The sequence below is a fragment of the Boleophthalmus pectinirostris genome, unplaced genomic scaffold, assembly GCF_026225935.1.
Source record: "Boleophthalmus pectinirostris isolate CB_2022bp ecotype Guang Dong unplaced genomic scaffold, ASM2622593v1 HiC_scaffold_22, whole genome shotgun sequence".
Taxonomy (NCBI): domain Eukaryota; kingdom Metazoa; phylum Chordata; class Actinopteri; order Gobiiformes; family Gobiidae; genus Boleophthalmus; species Boleophthalmus pectinirostris.
In genome coordinates this window covers 29,120,278-29,141,380 of record NW_026571190.1, presented here as the reverse complement: position 1 = coordinate 29,141,380, position 21,103 = coordinate 29,120,278, and the positions used below count along the sequence as shown (strand labels likewise).

The 21,103-nt window shown below is 38.7% G+C and overlaps 1 protein-coding gene across 1 annotated transcript in view; it reads left to right on the top strand.

Moving 5' to 3' along the window:
• ctnna2 (catenin (cadherin-associated protein), alpha 2) overlaps window positions 1-17,107 on the top strand; it is a 303,010-nt gene extending 285,903 nt beyond the window's left edge. Inside the window, exons 17-18 of the mRNA XM_020930497.2 lie at window positions 6,145-6,279; window positions 15,744-17,107. Of these exons, the coding sequence (XP_020786156.1) occupies window positions 6,145-6,279; window positions 15,744-16,031 (423 nt within the window). The 3' untranslated portion in view covers window positions 16,032-17,107. The remainder of the gene's footprint in view (window positions 1-6,144; window positions 6,280-15,743) is intronic.
• Window positions 17,108-21,103: the final 3,996 nt, after the last annotated feature.

The following is a 21,103-nucleotide window of genomic DNA, read 5'->3' as shown; positions in this document are numbered from 1 at the left end:
CGGGATGAATAAGTATATTTCGCTCTAAATCGTAAAATGAAATCAAATTGCATAGAGTAATGTAATATTCATATTAAAGATCTCATATTACACAAAATTGAGTCTTGTGAGCTTTTAGCCATGTTAGAATGTTGTTACTTCATCAAAAACATGCCTGGAGTTGTATTTTTTTCATTCACACATGTTTGGGTAACCCTTTATTATTAGTCTGTCTGCATCTCCAGAGCTCAAAATTATCTGTTCCACCTTGTAATGTCATGAAGTTCACAGCTACCTTTCACCTTTTGTTTAGCAGAGATTGTCAATTCCAGGGCTGAAATTATCCAAATGATCTAGTACATCATCCCGACTCTCAGGTGGGTCACAAGAGATTTTTTTGGGGTCACCTTTTCACAGTCTGCATGTAGGTCTACGATATACAGTTCTGACACATTACACATCACACTCTGCAAAGATACTATGGATCTGTGACCTTATCGTTATTCTGGATAAGCATTTTGTCAGAATATCCTGTCCTCAGTAGGGACAGTATGTCTATGCTCATTTCTTTCACTTCTACATATATGTGTGAACTGGGATTTTCTGTGCTTACCACAAAAATGAAGACAAAGCACAGAAACAGACTGAATGCTGCGCCTGATATGTGTGTAACGCTTTCCTCCTGCACCCCGAACCGGTACGCGCTACAAAAACCCCGACAGGCCCACCTATCTTATTAGAAATGCTGAAGTGTTTAGACATGTTTTGTATAATTTTTTATCTTTTTGTAATTACTTAATTGACTATTTTGTTCCAGTATTGCTGGTTCAGTTGAATGTTGAAAAGAAAAAGAAATGGGCTACATTTAATGTCCAAATAGGCGACTTATGGATCATTTTATTGCTGATTCAATTACTGTTTTTTATTGTTTAAAACTTGAGTAATACAAATTGTTCAGAGAGACATGATCAACCAGTCAACAATAAAATATCCTCATTAATGTTCAATAATGGTCAGATCCAGCTTTATTTTGTGATTTACGAATAATGTCTATTGACTTGGGTCGCGAAGGTTTGTGACTTAAAATATGGGTCCCCAGGAAAAAGGTTTGGGAAACAATGGAAAAAAAAAAAACACACAGTGGAGCTCCTGTATTACCACATGACATCACAAGGTGTTTTTAGTTTGAGAGAAGAAGTCAGCCTAAATATACAGGGTTCGTGTGTGAAATGTGTGTAGGAAATAAAATGCCACTCCAGGTATGTTTGTGATGAGGAAGCATTATAAGAGATGCCTGCCCCCTCCATGTTTACTTTGACTGTAAAAGTGCCTCACACCTCGAATTGCCCCCTTTAAATTCCACTGCTGCTTTGAGTCAGACACTTGGGGGGAATGTTTGACTCTGTTCGTGGCCGTCATTTGCAGAGAGCACTTGGAGCCAATCGATACAGTTTCTCTTATGATAAGAGGCTCTTCCAGGGAGAGCAGAGATGGGCAGCCACGATGGCGCTGAGCCTTGGGGGGGACATATTCATATCACGGGCCCATGTTTAACTCACTGTCCCCCTCCACTGCAGCCAGACAAGGAAATGAGCTGAGACCTCCCCATGCCACACCACCGAGCGCCCTAGTTAGAGCCCTTTAATATTAATGAAAAGATGAATAGATGAATAGAAAGGTGTCGCAACAAAAAGTTTAAAATACATATGAAAGATTTTGATGATTCTTTAATTTGTACTTAACTTGGTGCTGTAATTCCTGTTGTAAATATAAATTATAGTTTTACACCAACTGAGAAGCAGTTTGTGAAGAAAAGTTGAAAAATATGGATGGCAATATGGATGGCAATTTATTATTTTTTTTCCATGGGGCCACAAGAGAAACATATATTATGGAGGGCTGGGCCAAAATGCTTAACTCAGTTCTGCAGAATATGGACTGTATTTCTGTATAAAAAGCAGTAAACAGCATTGTTTTGACAATGTGGTAAGACTGGTAAGAATATATGTTATGACTAAGAAAGGAAAATGTGAGGTTGCCTTAAGGGTGAAGTATAGTTCTGCGTCAACTCAACTCATACTGCTGCTGTCGCCTTCTTGCTGTCGTTTTTGATTTATGGATTTTGAGGTCTATGCGCCACAAAGTAATTCTCCGCCACAACGCTAGGAGGCTACAATTTAAACCCGGTGTCCGTATATACCAGGGGTGAGCAACCTTAAACACTCTTATTTGGAGCATTTCCCACAGAAAAGAAAACACCCGGTGCTACAAAACCCTTTTGACATTTAAAATGAAGATAACACTGCATACAGTATTTTTTTTTTTTTTTTACCTCTATGCTATGGATAAAAGACTATAGTGTGCTGTATTATTAAATCATTGAAATGCTACAAAGACTATATGTCCATTTATATTTACTCTCTACATGTATGACCTGCAGACTCATAATCTCTGAAAAGTTAAGTTTAACATGAACCATCTACAATGCGATATACACACAGAATAGACTCACCATCAGCAGCACATCCTCTGTCACAGAAAGAACACTCATATTTCACTGAGCCGTGTCCTTTAATCCAACAGAAGCTGACCGCATCAAGGCACAAGGATTGAGGTGTTTTGGGTTTTTTTGGGGTTTTTTTTCAGCGCTTATAGTTTATGCAAATTAGTGGTTTTAAGTTTTGTTTATGTAAAACGTAAACAAATGTGTGCAAAGCTGCATTAAACACATTATGACTCAATGTATATTGAAACAGCAGTATGTCTGTAGAGTAGTATGTAGAGAGAACCAATCACTTATTGACTACGTCATTTCAACGCGTAGTTAGAACATTCCGGAGGTGCACGTTGGTCGATGCAGATGGTCTGTGTAGAGGGGTCACGTTAACGCAGACTATTATAAAATATGTTGATTTTGTAATTACAAATTTGCTTAAACGGGTCAGGCGGAGTCAGCCAGAGGGCCGTATGTGGCCTGGGAGCTGGACAATGATGGCATTACACTATAGAGAATGCTATCTGAAAGGTACACTCAATTTATTGTTACAAAACACATTTTTCTGATACTTTAAACATAATTTCAACAGAAAAGTGTTTTCTTATATTGATATTTGTCAAATAATAATCTGTGTGTGTGCATTAGAGGTGTTTTGGCCTACTCTACATCTAACTCTTATGAAATTCCCTAGTATGATACCATGATTTCTAGCTATTTTAAACCTAAAAAATGGCCAGACTGGGAAAGAGAGTGTAAAATGTTTTGTAAAATCTTAACTATAATGACGTTAAATGTGTTTTAGTAAAATGTGTAGTCCAATCTGTCGTAGGCACTTCGAGCAGCTGATGCAGTGTTCTTAACTCACTGGGAGCTTAGTGGGCCATGGCCAATCCTGGAAGGGGCCCAGACACATAATAAGAGAGTGAGGAGTGGGAGCAGTCGCCATGAAGAGTCTGCCCCTGCCCTCCCCACTGCTCCATTTGGCGCTCGCTGTGATTTTGGTCATTTGCCGGTAAAATGGCACACAGACCCAGTGCACAGATAGGCGTTCTATTTGTGTTAGAACGCGATATGCTCATTCATGTGTGATTGATCCGTTCTTTTCTCCCTTCGCGACATGCACAGCAATAACTCTCCACACATGAAATGAATGTGGTGGCGCCCTGTGGTGTAGCTCTCCAAGCTTTTGAAAGTCTTACCTGCTGCAGCCCACATCTGAAAAGAAATGCTAAACAACACAGGCCCCTCCACGGCGCTAAAGCGTATAATTAGTGACCACCATTTCTGGACTCCTACTGGTTTTGTTAGACTTGTTGTTGTTGCCTCTTGTGGCTTCATACAAACACAGCCACTCAAAGAACGCTATAACAAGTCATTTTTGCACGGAGAATTTCCACTTTGTATTTAACCCAATATTTTTCCTCCCTAATCACTTCAAAGCAAAGTAAACAATTTTAATTTTAAACATTTTTTTCTTTTTTCCAGAAGTAATGAAATTATTTCCTCAGTTTCCACAGACAGTTTCTCAGTGCTCAGAAATTCAGGCTGGTTTAATGTAATCTCCGTGACAGCAGCTCCTTGTAAAGATAAAGTGAGGCATAGGTGCAGAAAGGTCATCGTGTCTGTCAGAGCAGGGCAAGTTTCTATAGCACATTTCTAATATATTTCTGCGGAAGGTTAGCTTGTATTGGCTACAGAAAGTTGGCCTGCATAAATCTCACGATGATTTGCTTCCAAGTAATGATTGCTGGTAACTTCTTTTGAGTTTTTTCAAACATTTATTGCTACATATAAATAGGAAATTCACATCAAAGTGTCCTGAGACCGGGCTGTCACACAGTTGTACATAATTACCTTTATTTTTTTCAAGACAAAATAAAACAAATGTTAAGGTTTTGGTAAAGTCAGTAACTTATTTTCAAAGATTGGCATTTGAGCTATTAACAGTTTCATTGTGTAAGTAGGCCTGATTGTTGGTATCCACTCATCAATAATAGGTGGCTCAGTTTTTAGCCGATACTTTCAGTCGTAATAACTTTTCTCACAGTCATCAGGAGAAGATGCAGCAGAAAATGCTGATCATGACTGAAACCATGATAACTTGTTTTAATATGTACATTAGGTTAGCCTCTCCACAATAATACTATAATATTGTGTCCATTTCCTTTGTGGATCAATAAAGTCTGTCTAGGTCTAAGTGTAATGCGGTTTAACTAATGTACATTTGGGTCTGTGCTATTTGGTTTCAGATATTAGAATGTAATGTTGATAGATGGGGGCATAGTATATCATCAATAAGAATCCAAGTGCAATGTATGTTTTACCAGCTTCAATATGCACATTTTATTGTATTTATTTATATTTTTTTTATTAAGATGAAGGTAAATCCTAATTACCAAACCATTAAAATTATTAGGGGTTGATCTTATCTTTTATCCAAAGGTTTTAGGTAGATAGGTCTGTTGCCATAGCAGTTAACAATTTTAAACTAAATATTCTTTAGAGTGGTGAAAGTGGTTCTGAAGGTGTCGTATGTAACAGCAAGTTGGAACCAGTGGTGTAGTGGGGATTTTTTAAGTGGGGGAGAGTGATTTGTGACGCCCCCGCCCAAAATGATACGGAATCATGTTATTAACATTAACGCCACTCATAATCACCTACAGAACATAAGTCATAGGTTACAACACGTGTCCAGGACCGAACCAGAAACCAGGTCTAAACCAAGAGTAAACCAGGTCTAAACCAGGACTAAAGCAGGACTGAACCAGGACTAAACCAGGACTAATCTTGGACTTGAAAGAGAGAGAACCCCAAGCCCGTAGAGCAGGGTGTCTGCAGAGCACAATGAGGGGACAGCTACGCTTAACCTCGTGAGCGTGGAACTCTGCGCAGGTCCTTTTGCCCGCGGTCACCCAACGCACCTCTGGGCCTGTCTCGAAACTCAGTCCTGGTTCACTTCATATTTAGTCCAGATTTAGTCCAGGTTTAGTCCTGGTTTAGTCCTGTTTTAGTTCTGGTTTCAGTCCTGGTCCCATCATGTCTCAGGTCACTATAGGACAGTAGTGCAGATATCATGAGCCTATGCAGGTTGTTTTCACCTTTGCCAATAGCTCTGGGTTGACATTTAAGTTGTAGCTATTTTATATCTTACATCGGGAGAAGTGGGTGGATAGCGTACGCCCGCGTACTACACCCACTATGCCCATGGTTGGAACTGATTAATAGACTTATTGAACTAATATTGAAGCTATTTTCTGATCTATGTTATTATATTGTTTCCTCATCAATAACATACCTGCATTTGTGTTTTGTTTCATTCACACATGTTGAAGTAATCCTTCATTATTAGTTTCCAGAGCTGAAAATTCTCTTCCACCTTGTGATGTCATGTAGTTTTAGTTTTCAAGATAACCACTACCACCTGCCTTTAGTTCAGTAGAGATGGGCAATTCCAGCCTCAGCCTAAATAATCAATTTTTTAAACATTTTTGAATAAAACAAAACACAACTCCAGGTATGTTTTTGATGGAGGTGACAACATTATATCATGATTTAAAGCTCATAAGAACTAATTTTGTGTAATATAGGACTTTCGAGAACTGTGTGATATCATCTGGCATTGTTAAAATAAACTCACCCTGACTGTTTGTCCTTTGTGTCTCTCACAGTGTCCGGACTCGGCCTGTAAGCAGGACCTGCTGGCCTACCTGCAGAGGATCGCCCTGTACTGTCACCAGCTCAACATCTGCAGCAAAGTGAAAGCCGAGGTGCAGAATCTGGGCGGAGAGCTCATTGTGTCCGGGGTGAGTCCACACTGCACATATACTCGTCATGGCACACTGTACTCTGTGGGTGGTAGACCTATGGCTGACCTGAGATCATAATCAACCCCATACAGCTCGCTAAAGGGCAGAGCACATTAAGGTCTCCATGGTGGCTCCAGACTGATAAGCAGCTAATAAGACCAGATAGATTTACAGTGGGTCCTTTTACTCCAGGATAAAGTTTTCATGCCTGAAGTAACACAGCTCACAGGTCACCATTCTGCAGTTGGCATTTACACTTAACCTTCAGTTCGGTTTATAATCCTTCCCCAGCCAGAGCCTATTGATACTTTGCAGTGATATCATGCCAGAGGGTGTTGTACATGTATCTATACGCTGGAACGTTCAAAAATTACAATGGAGCCACGAAACACACTTAAGGTTGTCTCAGAACTCAACAAATACAACAAAATGGATTTAAACATCACATTTTCAGGAGTCTATGATCAACACAACCGTTCATCGTCCTGTTTAGGTGTTTGATTTTCAACAAAAATCAGTTCTATATCAGTTCTTTATGGTGGGATTGTGTTAAAATGAAGCTCAGAGTTAAGTCTTAACAGCACTTCAGACAGAGCAGTGCCCACAGTTAGCGTCACACCCCCAGGGAATGTTGATGACCTCAGCTGTAGTATCAATTGTATCGATGGTACCTACTTTAGTGATGACAGACAGCGTTCCAGCTTTGGTCTGACAGAAGCAGAACACAGCACATAGCTCCCTCACTTCACAAATCCAATATCTGCCACAAGTGAGTTTTATATCTGTCAGCGACAATTACTTAAGACAGTGCTCTGCTATGATGCGTTCAGGGTGCCTGGGAAATAAAACTTGACCACTAAAACTATGAAGTTCTAAATGCAATAAAATACTGCTAACACACATGGTTATCACATTTGCAGATAAGTAAAAGCAAAAGCAGAAGTATAGTTATTTAGCCAGTTATTTATTCGAATAGTCAGAGAATGTTGTTTACAAGGTAGTGCATTAGTGGTTGTATCTGTCGTTGTGTCTTTAGGCAAGACACTTCTCCCTCCTTGCCTCCTGCTATGAAAGTATTGTGTGCACTATGGCTGGGTATCATTAAGAAGTTGCCAATACGATACATACCTCGATACACAGGTCAAATGCACTTTCGGTTCGATATGATATATTTCAAATTGATTCGATATGGTTCAATAAAAAATAATGGCTAAATCATGGCTGTGATATGAAAAGTCTTTGTTAAACCACTTCTTGTGCAAAGTTAAAATGAAACACACCCATTTTAATCATTAAAACAGTGAAAATATCAAAAGTGTTGCATAAATGAGTTTCCTTCCACTAAACAAACAAACAAACAAACAAAACTGTAGCTCTGTAACAAAATAATTGAGTAAAATATACCAAAAAATAACTCTTGTTGATATATCCAATCCAATCCACTTTATTTATATAGCACATTTCACAAACAAACTGTTTCCAAAGTGCTGCACAAATACATAAAAAATAACAACAATAAGATGATAAAATAAACTACTAAAATAATACTAGTCTTAAAGTAATAAAACCAGTAAAATAAAATAAAACCAGTAAAATAAAATAAAACCAGTAAAATAAAAATAAAACTATATCATAGAATAGAAATAAATAAACCAAAAAAATAAATTAAATCAGTAAAACCAATAAAAACACATAAAAATAAATAAAAGACACATCGATACAGCAGCCCACGATATCGATACTGTATCAGTATATCAGACAATACGATTTATCAATATTTTTATATTTTTGCACATCCTTATTGTGCACATGTATTAGCCATGGTCAGAGGGGACAATGGCGCAGATTGGCAGTCAGTTTGTCCCAGGGCAGCTGTGGCTTTACAAGTAGCTTGACACCACTTATTTTTTCCTATGTAGTTACCAAAACCTTTTTTTGCACGTATAAGCAGCTCTGTCTCTAATTATAAAGCACGTTATCGTTCAAATAACAGGAAGTGCATTGTTGGCTTGCTAATGTTTGTGTGTGCAAGTGGCAAAACTTCACTCTGGACTGTTTGTTGTAAATAATTCGGATGTTTAGAATCCATTAAGAAACTGCAAAATGTTTAAAATGAACTAGTCTTGTTTTTTTTTTTTTTTGTTTTTTTTTATGTTTGACTGAAGAAAACCCGTGAAATCAGGAAAAGCCGCTGGACCACGTAGTTTAGAGTCAAAATATGCCCTTATGTAATCACTACAGACTCAAAGATATGACTGTTTTTATTCTTCTAACAATTAGCTTTTTTTTTTTTTTTTTCCTCTTTACTCAACCATGATCATTTTAATTACAACATTAATGAGTTTTCTGACACCTACACCCCTTGCATTTCATAAACATAAGTCATATCCATGTGTGCTTCGCTATAATGAAACAATCTCATACCTGGAAATCAAATGTATGATTAAACAAAGAGGTTACGACCGCAGAGTGTGATTCTCTCTGCATACGGTATGAGCTGCAAAGGTAAAAATAGTTTGCACGCTCAATTAAAATGCTGTCTGGTGAACGCTAATTACATCCTTTTTTATGTAAGACAAGCTTGTGTTGGCAGGGGAAGAATGAAGGCAGAATTGGTAGCAGGCGACGCGCTGCAGTCTCTCTTGTCTTCAATACCAGTATAGATGAGGTGCCATTATGTTGTCATGGTAATGCTGCTCCCTGAGGCCAAAACACGGTTCCAACAAAAACCCTGCCAAACTGAAAATCCTGAGATATCTTGAAATCACATCTGTGTTTACGTATGTTGTGTAACTTTTCTGGTGGAGGGTCCGTCGAATGCTTTGCACGTGTCATTGCTTTCTATCTTCATGGAGTCCAAACCAAGCCAAGTTGCATATCAAGTCTATGGAAAGGCGACTCTGCTCACTGTGAGAATGTCTGTTTTTCTAGGTATTTCCGAGCTATGATACACATGTAATTAAATAAATGTAAGGTAGAATTGTTTAATGTCACACTGTGGAACATTCTAGGCAGAAACAAGCAAACGAACCAAAAAGTTACACAGTGCACCTTTAAATTATGTAAGTATTGCATCAGTAAAGTTAAGGTATGTTGCCGGTTAAATATAGTTTTGAAGAAATTTGCCATGTTACATTATACTATTAAATTGTCAGGGTGAGATTAATTTAGCAGTTCAGTGTTTCCCACAGAAAACTGGTTAGGCGAGGTGGAGATTCCAAGCATGGAGAAGAAGTAGGCAGTAGCTCAGTTGGTAGAGCATTCGCCCACTGATCTGAAGGTTGGTGGTTCAGCTCTCGACATAAACATCACAGGTTGAGCAGTCAGATCCACAGACTCACAGGTTGGCTGGTGTGATTCCAGCTCCCACAGATGAATGCTGTCGTTGTGTCCTTGGGTAAGACACTTAACCTGTGTGTCTGCGTACACTGGTTTGTGAATGTGTGTGTGAATGGGTGAGTGGTTCCTTGTTGTAAGGCGCTTTGAGTGCCTCGAAGGTGGAAAAGCGCTATAGAAAAATGTGACCATTTACCAAGAAGTGAGGAGCAGGGGTGCGCGAAGATTCTGTGCGTCGACCGTAGTTTTGCAAGGATTCACGTGGTTCGGAGGGACGTAGTCAAGGCGGGGGCTACTTGATGCTCAACTTGGGCAGCCGCCTCAACTATAAAGTGCTGCGGGAAACACTGCAATTCCAGATGATATCACAAAATTATTAGGTCATATATTACACAGAAAGATTTCTTGTGAGCTTTAATGGTTGCACTGGGTAACTTTCCATGAGAGGGTTCGCAACCTGTTGGTCTACACCAGGCATGTCCAAATTATGGCCTGGGAGCCAAATGCGGCCCTCAGACCATTTTTTCTTGGCCCTCAGACTTCCAGGTAAATTGGCCCAAATTACCTTGCATCAATTCAAAAATATTTTTTACTGCAAGTTTTTTTGAAAATCTACCTTGATAAAGCTCATACTTAATATGTAGTGTGTGGTTTTAAGGATCTTAGCATAAATAAACACTGATGGCTCTTTCTAACATGTTAAACATGCACACATTTCAGTTATTCCCTGTAGTGAGCGTCAGTGTGTGGCCCTCTGCTTCTTCTGTGTTTAGATATGTGGCCCTTAATGAAAAAAGTTTGGACACCCCGGTCTACACAAACAGGTTGCAGACATTGGTTTAAATTGTCCACAATATGGAGTTAAACTAAACTATCTTATATTTCTTCAACTACAGGTGTTATTTATTACACCAGAATGACTTTAAAAACATTAATTCTCACAATGACTTTGGTTGCCTCTCCACAAATCTAACCAGTAATTTGGCCTGAAAGTCTGCAAGGAGATTCTTAACTTTATGGCTACACTGTGGAACATTCTAGGCACATCTCCACAAAGACAAGCAGGTCACAAGACAAGTTACACAATGCACCTTTAAACGATGTCCTAATGCTGTTACCTCATCAAAAATGTGCCTGGACTTTTTTTTTTTTTTTTTTTTTTTGTCATTCACATTATTAATAGTCTGTTTACATCTCCAAAGTTGGAAATGCTCTGTTCCAGTTCGTGATGAAGCAGGAGTTTTCTAATTAACAGCTCCTTTCACTTTTAGTTCAGTAGAAATGGTAAATTCTAGGGCTGAAATCATCCAAATGATTCGAGTGAAAGCACAGTGGAGCACTTCCGGTATTACCACATGACATCGCAGGATTGCATCAGTAAAGCTGTCGTGTCACTGGTTAAATTTTGTGTTTTGACGAGAATAGTGATATTACACGTCTGTGGACAAAAGAAAATCTGAAATACCTTTTCTGCAAAGCTCTGTCGTCTGTTCTATTTTTTACCTCATCTGTCTTGAAATCCAATTTTGGTAGCCACTGAATTAGATTTAGTTTTTCTGATATGAAAATAAAGAAAAGGCATATTTTTTATTTTAGTTTGTTCTTTTGTGTAAATTTTCAAACTGACGTCAAGCTTTACCACTTAGAAACAATGCCAAGGCTTTCTGAATTTGAAAATGATCTTGTATTAGTCATAAAATTAAAAGGCTAAAGCTATTTTCTGATCTGTGTTATAATGTTTCCTCATCAAAAACACACCTGGAGTAGTGTTTTGTTTCATTCACACGTCTAACACGCAAACCCCGCACTACAAAACCACACTTTTTTTTGTGATGTCATGTGATAATGCAGGAAGTGTTTTTAAACTTTAGCTGTAAATATGGCCGCCGCACCTTTTGACATGAATCAGTGAATGCATAATGATTAGGATTTAAAGAGCATTTCCCTTGAGAAACTTACCCTAATTATATCACCACATTTCCTCCTGACCACACACACACTCTATAATGATCCGGTGAGATAGCTTTATCATCACAGCATCACACGCCTTTATCTACCCTTGATTCGTTCTGTCTTTCCGGTGATGGTCCGTCTCAAGTGAGGTACGGAGGGCCTGCTGCGATGTAATCCTTTTCATGGCGGGCAGCTGGAAACCGGCCTCATTAAGCCTAAGCAGTTTGACTCTCCTTGGTTTGCGGGAGTCGGAAGCCCACTGACCGCTGACCCTTAAATGTCAGGCAAACAAACCAGACAGAGGAGCACCTGAACCCTGCCTCTGCCTCCGCTAACGAAGCTACATGACCCTGTACAGTAAGACGTCACGGGCAGATAAGTGCAGTGTGGTCAGGTTTAATTAAGATTTTCACCACTAACTAGGGTCTGGAGAACCTTTGTGACGTCATCCGATAAACTACAACCTGCTTCTTTCCATGGAGATGTTGCCTGGAATGTTCCACACTATGGCATCTCACTTATTAATCGCTACAGAGACGCATGTGACGCCACAGGGACAAATTATATGATCTGTGGAGAGGCGAGCCCACTCACAGTAAAGCAACATTTATATGATGAAGAGATGCAAAAGCGGCGTCGCGTCTTCACTTTTTATTCCGTGTTTAGACGAGAGTTACAGGAGGAAATCTGCGTGCATACGGTGACGCAAAAGTGTGTGGAATTCGATTGGGTATGCATGCCATCCAACATGTTTGTTTCTGTGACGTAAACGCGTACGTGACGTGAGCAAATCTGAACAGACTTTTGTGTCTTGGGCAATGTAGAGAGAGACTCTATGGTTTTCCACTCTGGAGGGTGATTTCAGATTTTTGCATTCTTAAGCCCCAAAAATACCATCACCATCTTAACGAAAGGCACTTCTGATCAAATATTTTGTCGTTTTTACCCACAAGCGTTCTCGAGTGTGCAGTTACAATTCAACTAAGAATGCAAGTATTTAGGTCAATAAAAACCCATGTTATTGAGTAAATGCAAGATATGTTTAATATGTTTAATACTGTACTGAGACATTCCAGACAAAGCAATAAAATATCCATGAAGACAAGCAGGTGACGGACCTTCCACCAGAAAAGTTACACAATGCAGCTTTATATATGAACCTGATTTCAAACCTTAGGAACATCTTTTAGCCCCGCCCACTTTCTCCATGACACAGAAACAACTGTCTGGAATAGTTTATTTGTTCCTTGGGTTCAATTGGCTTCATTCACGCTTACGTCACAAACCAGGAAGATGTTTGGAAACATGCAATGACAGCTTCCAGTGTAGCAAAATGAAGACTGTGTACGTTTATGTGCTGTTTGGAATCATCTTGAATTTGGCCCCCCATCTCTTCTAATTTACCATGTACCCAGTGCGCTCGGAGTTGTGTGTCAGTGGGGAAATGGTGAAAACTGAGGTATGGTTGTAATTGTTCATAGGCTGAACATAACAGAACCCTACAATGACATGTACATGAAGAAAACTGGGCCATTTTAAAATTTTTCTTAGATTTTGTCAGACTTACCACTGCCAACAGAGCCCAAAGGAAGCTGTCATCGCATCTTTCCAAACATCTTCCTGGTTTGTGACCTAAGTGTGAATAGAGCCTGTACTTAAAAATACAATCAAATATACAATCATAAAACAACAGGGCAAAATTGGACAAGAAGATCAAATTAAAACAGCAAAAGAGAACTTGAAAAGACTTTGCTACCAAGACAAAGTCATGCTCAACTCTTTAAGACAAATTTTCTGATCTGATTTAGTTTCCTCGTATAATAGTAGTAGTTCTCAAATATTTGCCTACAACTGTATGTGCTGTTTTACCAATAACAACAAATTGAAAAGTTTATTAAAATGATTGTATGTTTCCAATGAAAAATGCATCCACTGAAATGTGTTGTATATATTTTATCTGTATGTAACTTATGTGTCTTGTCTTATCTGTTTTTATGCATGTAGTTTAGATGTATTAATTTTATTTATTTATTTTTTTAATGGAGGTTGTTGAAAACTAACACTCAAGGCAATGCATCTGGCTTGTCTAACGCGATTGTGGTGTCCTTAATCAACATAAATTTAAAATAATCCCTTGAAAATGCACCATGACAGAGAATCAAGTGTCTGGAATAGTGTCAGGTAGTTTATTTTCCCATGATTCTTAGTGTGTCTGAGTGGACAAAAAGCTGACCTGCATTTGACCTGTACTTATTAGTCGAGAGAGCGTTGCGTAAAATTTACAGATTACATTTAGCAGTCTCAAGTTTGTTCTTATTTAGCAGCGTTTACTCTACAACGCATGATATTGAGCGCATTTATCTTGGCAAGAATAAATTACAGTTTGATCCTTTTTATCAGATCAGAATCAGAAAAAAAGAATGTTCATCACTTACCAAAAAGTAAGACTTCGCTTCTGTGAAATGATGCAACATAAAACAATGAATAATAATAGTATTTTTGTTTGACGAGTCCTTTTTTGACCGGCGTCAACAAATACTGTGATAATTTGTGACATTCTCATTATTATGAGCGTAGAGCCTTGAGCGTATGTGCTAAGAGCCTTGTTATGTCATGTTGTGGTTTGATTTATCATTTTGGCAGGATGAACCAGATCGACCTACTCACTTTATTATTAATCTTCTGAGAGGGGTCAAGCATCATTCAGAACCTTAGTGAAAGTAGAGCCACAAAGTAAATAACACATTTGAATTTATCACAGGAAGCATTTTTCACAGAAGTAAAAAGAAATACAGGTTTGATTTGTGTTTTATGGTTTGGATTAAGTCTATGCAATTGATTGAATTTTGATCACGATTTTGATTTGTGTGTCAAACGATCTCCAAACTCATATAATCAAGTTGACATGATTTAAAGCTTAACAAAGTTTATTTTGGGATATTTTTTATATAAATAGGTGTTTTTTTGTTGTTGTTTTTTTAAGTATAGAGATTGTAGAATAGCTGGATATAGTTTATTTTGCATACATTTATGTTTTTCTGTGCCGTATTTCATTATCAAAGTATATTTTATTCATTTTATTTTTTATTCATTTATTTAGGTACATATATGTAGCCTATATTTATTTTCATGTTAAAAGTTTTGTGTAAATTATCAATAATAATGTGTTTTTTAGAGAGAAATGCTAAACATGTAGCCAGGTTGGTACCATCTAGTGCCTCCACTCAGTTGCATTTCTCTCCAGCAACAAGGTTAGGAATCGGAATACACTAGACGGTTTGCAAAATCCCCGAAAGTGCAAGTTCGGGCACCAGCCCATCAGCGAAGAGCCATACATTCTGTGATGTCAACAATTCCCGAGATCGAGGATTTAAAGATGGAACAAAGAGAATGTTTGGTGAATTCTATCAAGGGGAAAGACGTTATTGCACTTGGCCCGTTAGCGGCGCATTACGTACGTCACGACCACATAGTAGAGATTGGTTAAATTAATTCGAATTCTAATGCTGCGAGGTCAGACGGTTTCTCCAAAGTGAAACCAGCTGATGAATCAGGCTAGAATAAAGGCATTGTGTAACTGAAATATAGTATTTTGAATGATCGTGATTTCAGTATTGACCAAAATAATCATGATAATGATTTATTCCATAATCGAGCAGCTCTAAGTTTGGATACATTAAACAACTGGACTCTGACATTACATATGTGTAGCATTAGTTTGTCACCACTTATATAAATCAGGATCATATGTCATATACCAAAAATTATTGTCAAAATAAAATTATTGTCATTTCTGTTGCAAACAAATCACACCAATATTACACTCTTTTCTGATTTGTGTTTTAATGATGTTTCCTTATTACAAACAGACCTGGAGTTGTATTTTGTTTCATTTACTCATGTTTAACACACAAATCCTGCATATTTTGGTTCTTCAAGTGGTAATACAGGAAGTGCAGTGTGTTTTTAATCTTCATACACCTACATTAGAATCATTTGGATAATTTCAGACAAGGAATTGCCAGTTTCTACTGAACAAAAGAGAAAAAGACTGAATTGTTTTGTATTGTTTTGTTTTGTATTGCCGTATCTACCTGTTTACAATCAACACTAAAACATCTATTACACTTAAAACTTTCACTAATTTGCTCGTTTTTGTCTTTTCCTCGCAGCTCGACAGCGCCACCTCCCTGATCCAAGCCGCCAAGAACCTCATGAACGCCGTGGTGCTGACGGTCAAGGCGTCCTACGTGGCCTCCACCAAATACCAGAAGGTCTACGGCACGGCGGCGGTCAACTCCCCCGTGGTCTCCTGGCGCATGAAAGCCCCGGAGAAGAAACCCCTGGTGAAGAGGGAGAAACCCGAAGAATGCCAAACCCGCGTCCGGAGGGGCTCTCAAAAGAAACACATCTCCCCGGTCCAGGCGCTCAGTGAATTCAAGGCCATGGACTCCTTCTAAAAAAATAATAATAATAATGGTGATGATAACGTGAAAATTTCCCAACATGGTGGTGTGTTGGATTCTTTTTACATTGTGTTAATCCACCTCTGTTTGCTTGGCCGGAGACGCCTCGATCTGGACTACTACTGCCACTCAACAGAGGAGGCCAGCGCGTACATACACGACACAAAACACTATTTATCTTATTGCTTAATATGTGCGAGCGAAATGTCACACAGTACGTCTGAAAAAGAACAAAAAAAGTAAAAGAAAACATATCAAAAAGGAGGCGTGGGGAGTGACATCCTAAATATGTTTGTGGCAGTTACTTTTAGCTCTGATTACTGTGCTACTGACTGGTTGCTTGTATACACATTTAAAGTGAATGGACTGGACTGGTGCAGTAGTTGCTTTAATGGGAGACAGTGATGGTGTACGCTCCCGTTTTTGACTTTTCATTTGAATTTGAATGTTAACCCGTAGTACTAGGAATAACTTATCTTACCTGAAAGTGTTGGACATAGTACCCTTTCCCCCATGATTATAATGAATAATAAATGATCCACATGGTGTTTTTTATATGAAGCACACGTATGGTCAAATGTATTGTCAATTTTTACAAACCCAGTTCCAGAAATTGTGGCGAGAACAAGACTGTGGTGAGTAGAAAACCGCATAGAAATTGTTGTTTTGATTACGAGTGATTGCGAGACACGCGCTAAAGTCTTATTAAGTTTCATCAAAAAGCAGCTTTCATTTTAATTCAAAACGGAGTGTTTTTGTCACATTCAAACATCCTTTACTTATAATAGCAACAGAAAACAAAGAATTAAAACTTGTAAAATATTTCATCTGATCGTTTGCAAACCTTTTCTTGTTATTTTTTGCACTTTTGTTTACACCATCTCTGTTTTTGGAACTGGACTTGTAATTAGAATTATTTAATGGTTCCATCACTAACTTTGATGACTGAAAGATGTGTAGCATATAGATCAGACTGAGAGATATTTGACTAATTGTGGTTTTGCTCGGAGTATAGACCTCTTGCATACAGTTCCTTTTCTTCACCCTACTCTAATAAAACCTCAACTTGACCCTGAAAACTACGCGTCTTTTTTTTTTCATCCTTACCTTGACACCCTACTGCTCCATTACCAGTTTACACATGCCTTACTTTATTATTCCATATAGCTCCACATAGAGAAACCCTGCCATTGATCTAACGGATCTGACGAAATCATTAAAAGAGATTGTAATGAAAACGCCGCACATGAAAAGATTCCTGCGGAGTACAGAGAAAGTCTATTATGGCTAAGAGCTTACAAGTATCAGAATATTGATTGGGGGGTTGCAGGTTTACGCGGAGTACTTCACCATGACCTGTAGTAATTGCTACTAGGTCAGCGGCGCTATCTCTACTTGATCTCTCACCGCAAAAAGAGAAAAAAAACACAGCAGTTGAATTGTAACTACACACTCAAAGTTTGTCTTTAAAAACTTTCCTTTTGAATTCACCCATGTCTAAGCTCTGTATTGACCACTGAAGTCCTTGTCAATCTCTCTTAAGCCTTCAGAGTTGGAGAGGCCAAAGAAACAGAGGGGCATGACTACACAGCGACGCCGCCCTGGGACAAGAGTCAGACCCCAAACATCGATAGTCAGCAAGGTAAGAAAAGAAGGCTCCGAATGGTAAGTGGAACGTTTCAAACGGGAGACCGAATCTGCCGGAGAGAGTCAAGTGCAGCCTCCTTCACAGCTCAAGATCCCATTGATTTTATTCATACTAGACATTTGAGTGGTTCTGCCCAAAAGCACCCAGAACTTCTCAACTGCTTGGTTAAACACGGCTATATTAGGTTTGAACTCTATCAGATCAGAATCAACGGAATAATTCGTAGTATTTCTTAAACTTGTCTATTTTTGTTGAATATCTACGTGCTTCACCCAATGTTTAAAGTAACTGTTGTGAGCTTTAAGCCATGTTAGAATGTTGTTAACTCATCAAAAACATGCCCGCAGTTGATTTTTCTTTTGTTCACTCATGTTTGAGTAATCCTTTATTATTGCTCTATTCCACCACGTGATGTCATGTAGTGGTATTTTCCATATTAGCTGCTACCTTTAACCTTTTGATTAGTAGAGATTAACAATTCCTGGGCTAAAATTATCAAAATGGTTCTAGTGAAGGAGTATGGAGTTTAAAAACACAGTGGAGCATTTCTTGTATTACCACATGACATCACGAGGTAGCCAGGCTGACACCTTTGCTCAATTTCATTTCTCTCCAGTGACTAGGTCAGGAATTGAAATACACTAGATGGTTTGCAAGAACCCTGGAAGTTGTAGACTGTTGTAGACATGTGAAGTCATGACGTCAAACTCAAGCACCTGTCTGGGTCCATTTTGTGGTACAGCACAACAGTAAACAAAGCGGTCGAGATGGATGTTGACGAAGCCATACATTCTGTGTTGGCAACGATTCCCAAGATCAAGGATGTAAAGCCAGAACAAAAAGAATGTTTGGTGAATTTTATCAGGGTGAAAGACATTATTGCCCTTCTTCCTACAGGATTTGGCGCATTACATACGTCACAACCAAACAGTAGAAATTGGTTAAATAAAAAAAGTACCCACCTACCGTCAAGCAAACGAATCCTAATGCTGCGAGGTCAGACTTCGTGGAAACCGGCTGATGAATCAGGCTACGCACAAGGTGGAACAGAGGGTTTTCTTTTGAGAGAAGAACTAAATATGGAGGATTTGAGGGTTAAACGTGTAAATGAAACAAAACCCAACTCCAGGTATGTTTGTGATGAGGAAACAACATTATAACAGATCAGAAAATAGCCTAATATGGGCTCTTTAAAAGTGCGCTATGTATCTTTCCTCTTGGATGATACTTTCTCTGCTTGACTGGATTTTGCGGTGTGGTGTTAAACTCAGTCTTGCATTTATTAAATTACAAGTTGCTCCACAATGCCTTGGAAAATCATGTTTTTTACAGTGAGTGATAGGGATGTAACAATAACCAAAATATCATGATATCGTATCGTCAGAAGTCTCACAATAACATCGTTGTGTTTCACAATATACCGAATCTCAAGTTTCTTTGCTTAAATTCATGTTATGGTGCAGCATGAGCTAAAAGACCACGATCTTTTGCTGTTTCAGTGCAGAATGCATGAAGAAGTAAATTAAGCACTTTTCAATTATTTATATTAAAACAGTACCAAAAGCTTTTCAAGGCATTTGAAAAGGAAATTGTAGCATATTTTGGTTTTGGTTAGTCTCCACAAAATATCGCAATAAATATTGTACTATGAGATGCATATCGTGAAAATATTGTGTCGAGAAATTTGAATGTTGTTGAGTGGGTGACCTCTCCACAGATCTTTCCTGTAACTTTGACCTGGTGTAATCATAAACTTGTCTTCATGGAGATTGACAATTTGAATGCCATACTCTGAAGCATCCCAGACAAAGCATACGGCCCACCCTCCATTAGAAAAACTGCATCTATAGCACTGTGGAGGCAACTACTTCTGATTAATTTCAGACCATTTCAAAATTCCATAAGTTTGTATACGGAATTGTGCTAGACTTGGCAGATTTTGTAGACATTACCCAAAAAACTGGCCATTTTCCTGCACATTTTATACCAATTAAATTTTGAGTTGAATTACATCCCATTTAGTCAAAAGTTTTACAAATTAGCCTCTACTTAGAATTCACAGCTATGTTATCTTTATGTGTCTTCCCTTTTGTTCAGTGCAGGCAGTTAACAGCAGCCTGCTTTATTTGATTAATGCCCCATTTACCTCTCCGAGCTTCCACTGTTTCCACGGGCAACTATCAATACACGGACAGTAATGTGGAAAAATGCCTAAGCACAACCCCAATCTGCCGTGTTTAGTCTTCCTTCACCACCGCACGATTACACTGAATTAGCTTTTGACTGCTCGGTGCTTCGGTTTTCGGCGCCGCCACCCCAACCCGCTCTCCCTCTCCCTCCCTAGGGTGCTAACGCCGGCCCATCCCGTCATTAAACTACACTCCAGCCAATCAATTGATGGCTCTCCTCGACCTCCGTGCGCCTTGAATCAAATGGGAAACATCGACAGGCATAATCGTCGCAATAAGGCAGCTCACGGGACACTAGTTTAGATAATGCGGTAAGTATAGAGCGGTAATGAACGGGGGTGTTATTTAGCCGCATTGTTCTGCAAATGATTATTAAGCACAACATGCGTCGATCACCAGAGCGTCGCCGGAGTATCCCATGTTTAGGGAAGGCCAGCCCACGGGGGAGTGATTGTAACGGTGTCCAGTTAATAAGGGGATTAATTCCTGGCCTAAGCACTGTCTAAAAGTAATATAATCCCTGTGTGTAACCAACGGGCACTATCCAAATAAAGCGTGACATGGTGCCCGACAGCCTGATCTCCCCTTTGAAATAGAACAAGAATCATTAAAAAGCACAACGGCAGAAGGGGCTGCAGTGTGGAGCTCCCGTGCTTTGATTTAAGAGATCAGATATGGTGTATTAAAACGAGCTTTAATCTTTTTAAACAAAGCTTCCCTGGAATGGCTAGAGAAATTAAATGAGTTAAAAGTTGAGAAACTAGAACACAATTCACATATCAGGTATAGCAGATGTACCGTACTGTGTTATTCACCTTATTGCTGAAGTTGCTGCGGGCGCCGCCATCGTTATTCAAGTTGTATTATTTTGATGGGGTTAATAAATTCTATACGGACTACAAAGCCGCTTTAAAGCCTCTCAGAGAATCAGCGCAGTGTTGACTTGAACAATAAACGTTTTACACAAATCAGCTTTATTATATATATTTTAGCTGCAAAACTTTTTCTCAAATTCTCCAATGAAATGAAAGTGTGGTGTAGTAACAAAAATGGGTGGGACAGAATTAGATTTATATTATAATGTCAAAATAATTTGTTCTGAGCAACAATAATTAATAGTTTAATAGTCATAGTTTGTTTTTTCTCTCCTTTACTGGACTGTACGTGTTTAAATTGGGACTCAACTATCCCCTACTGAATTACTAAAGTAGGTTCATGATGAAAATAGC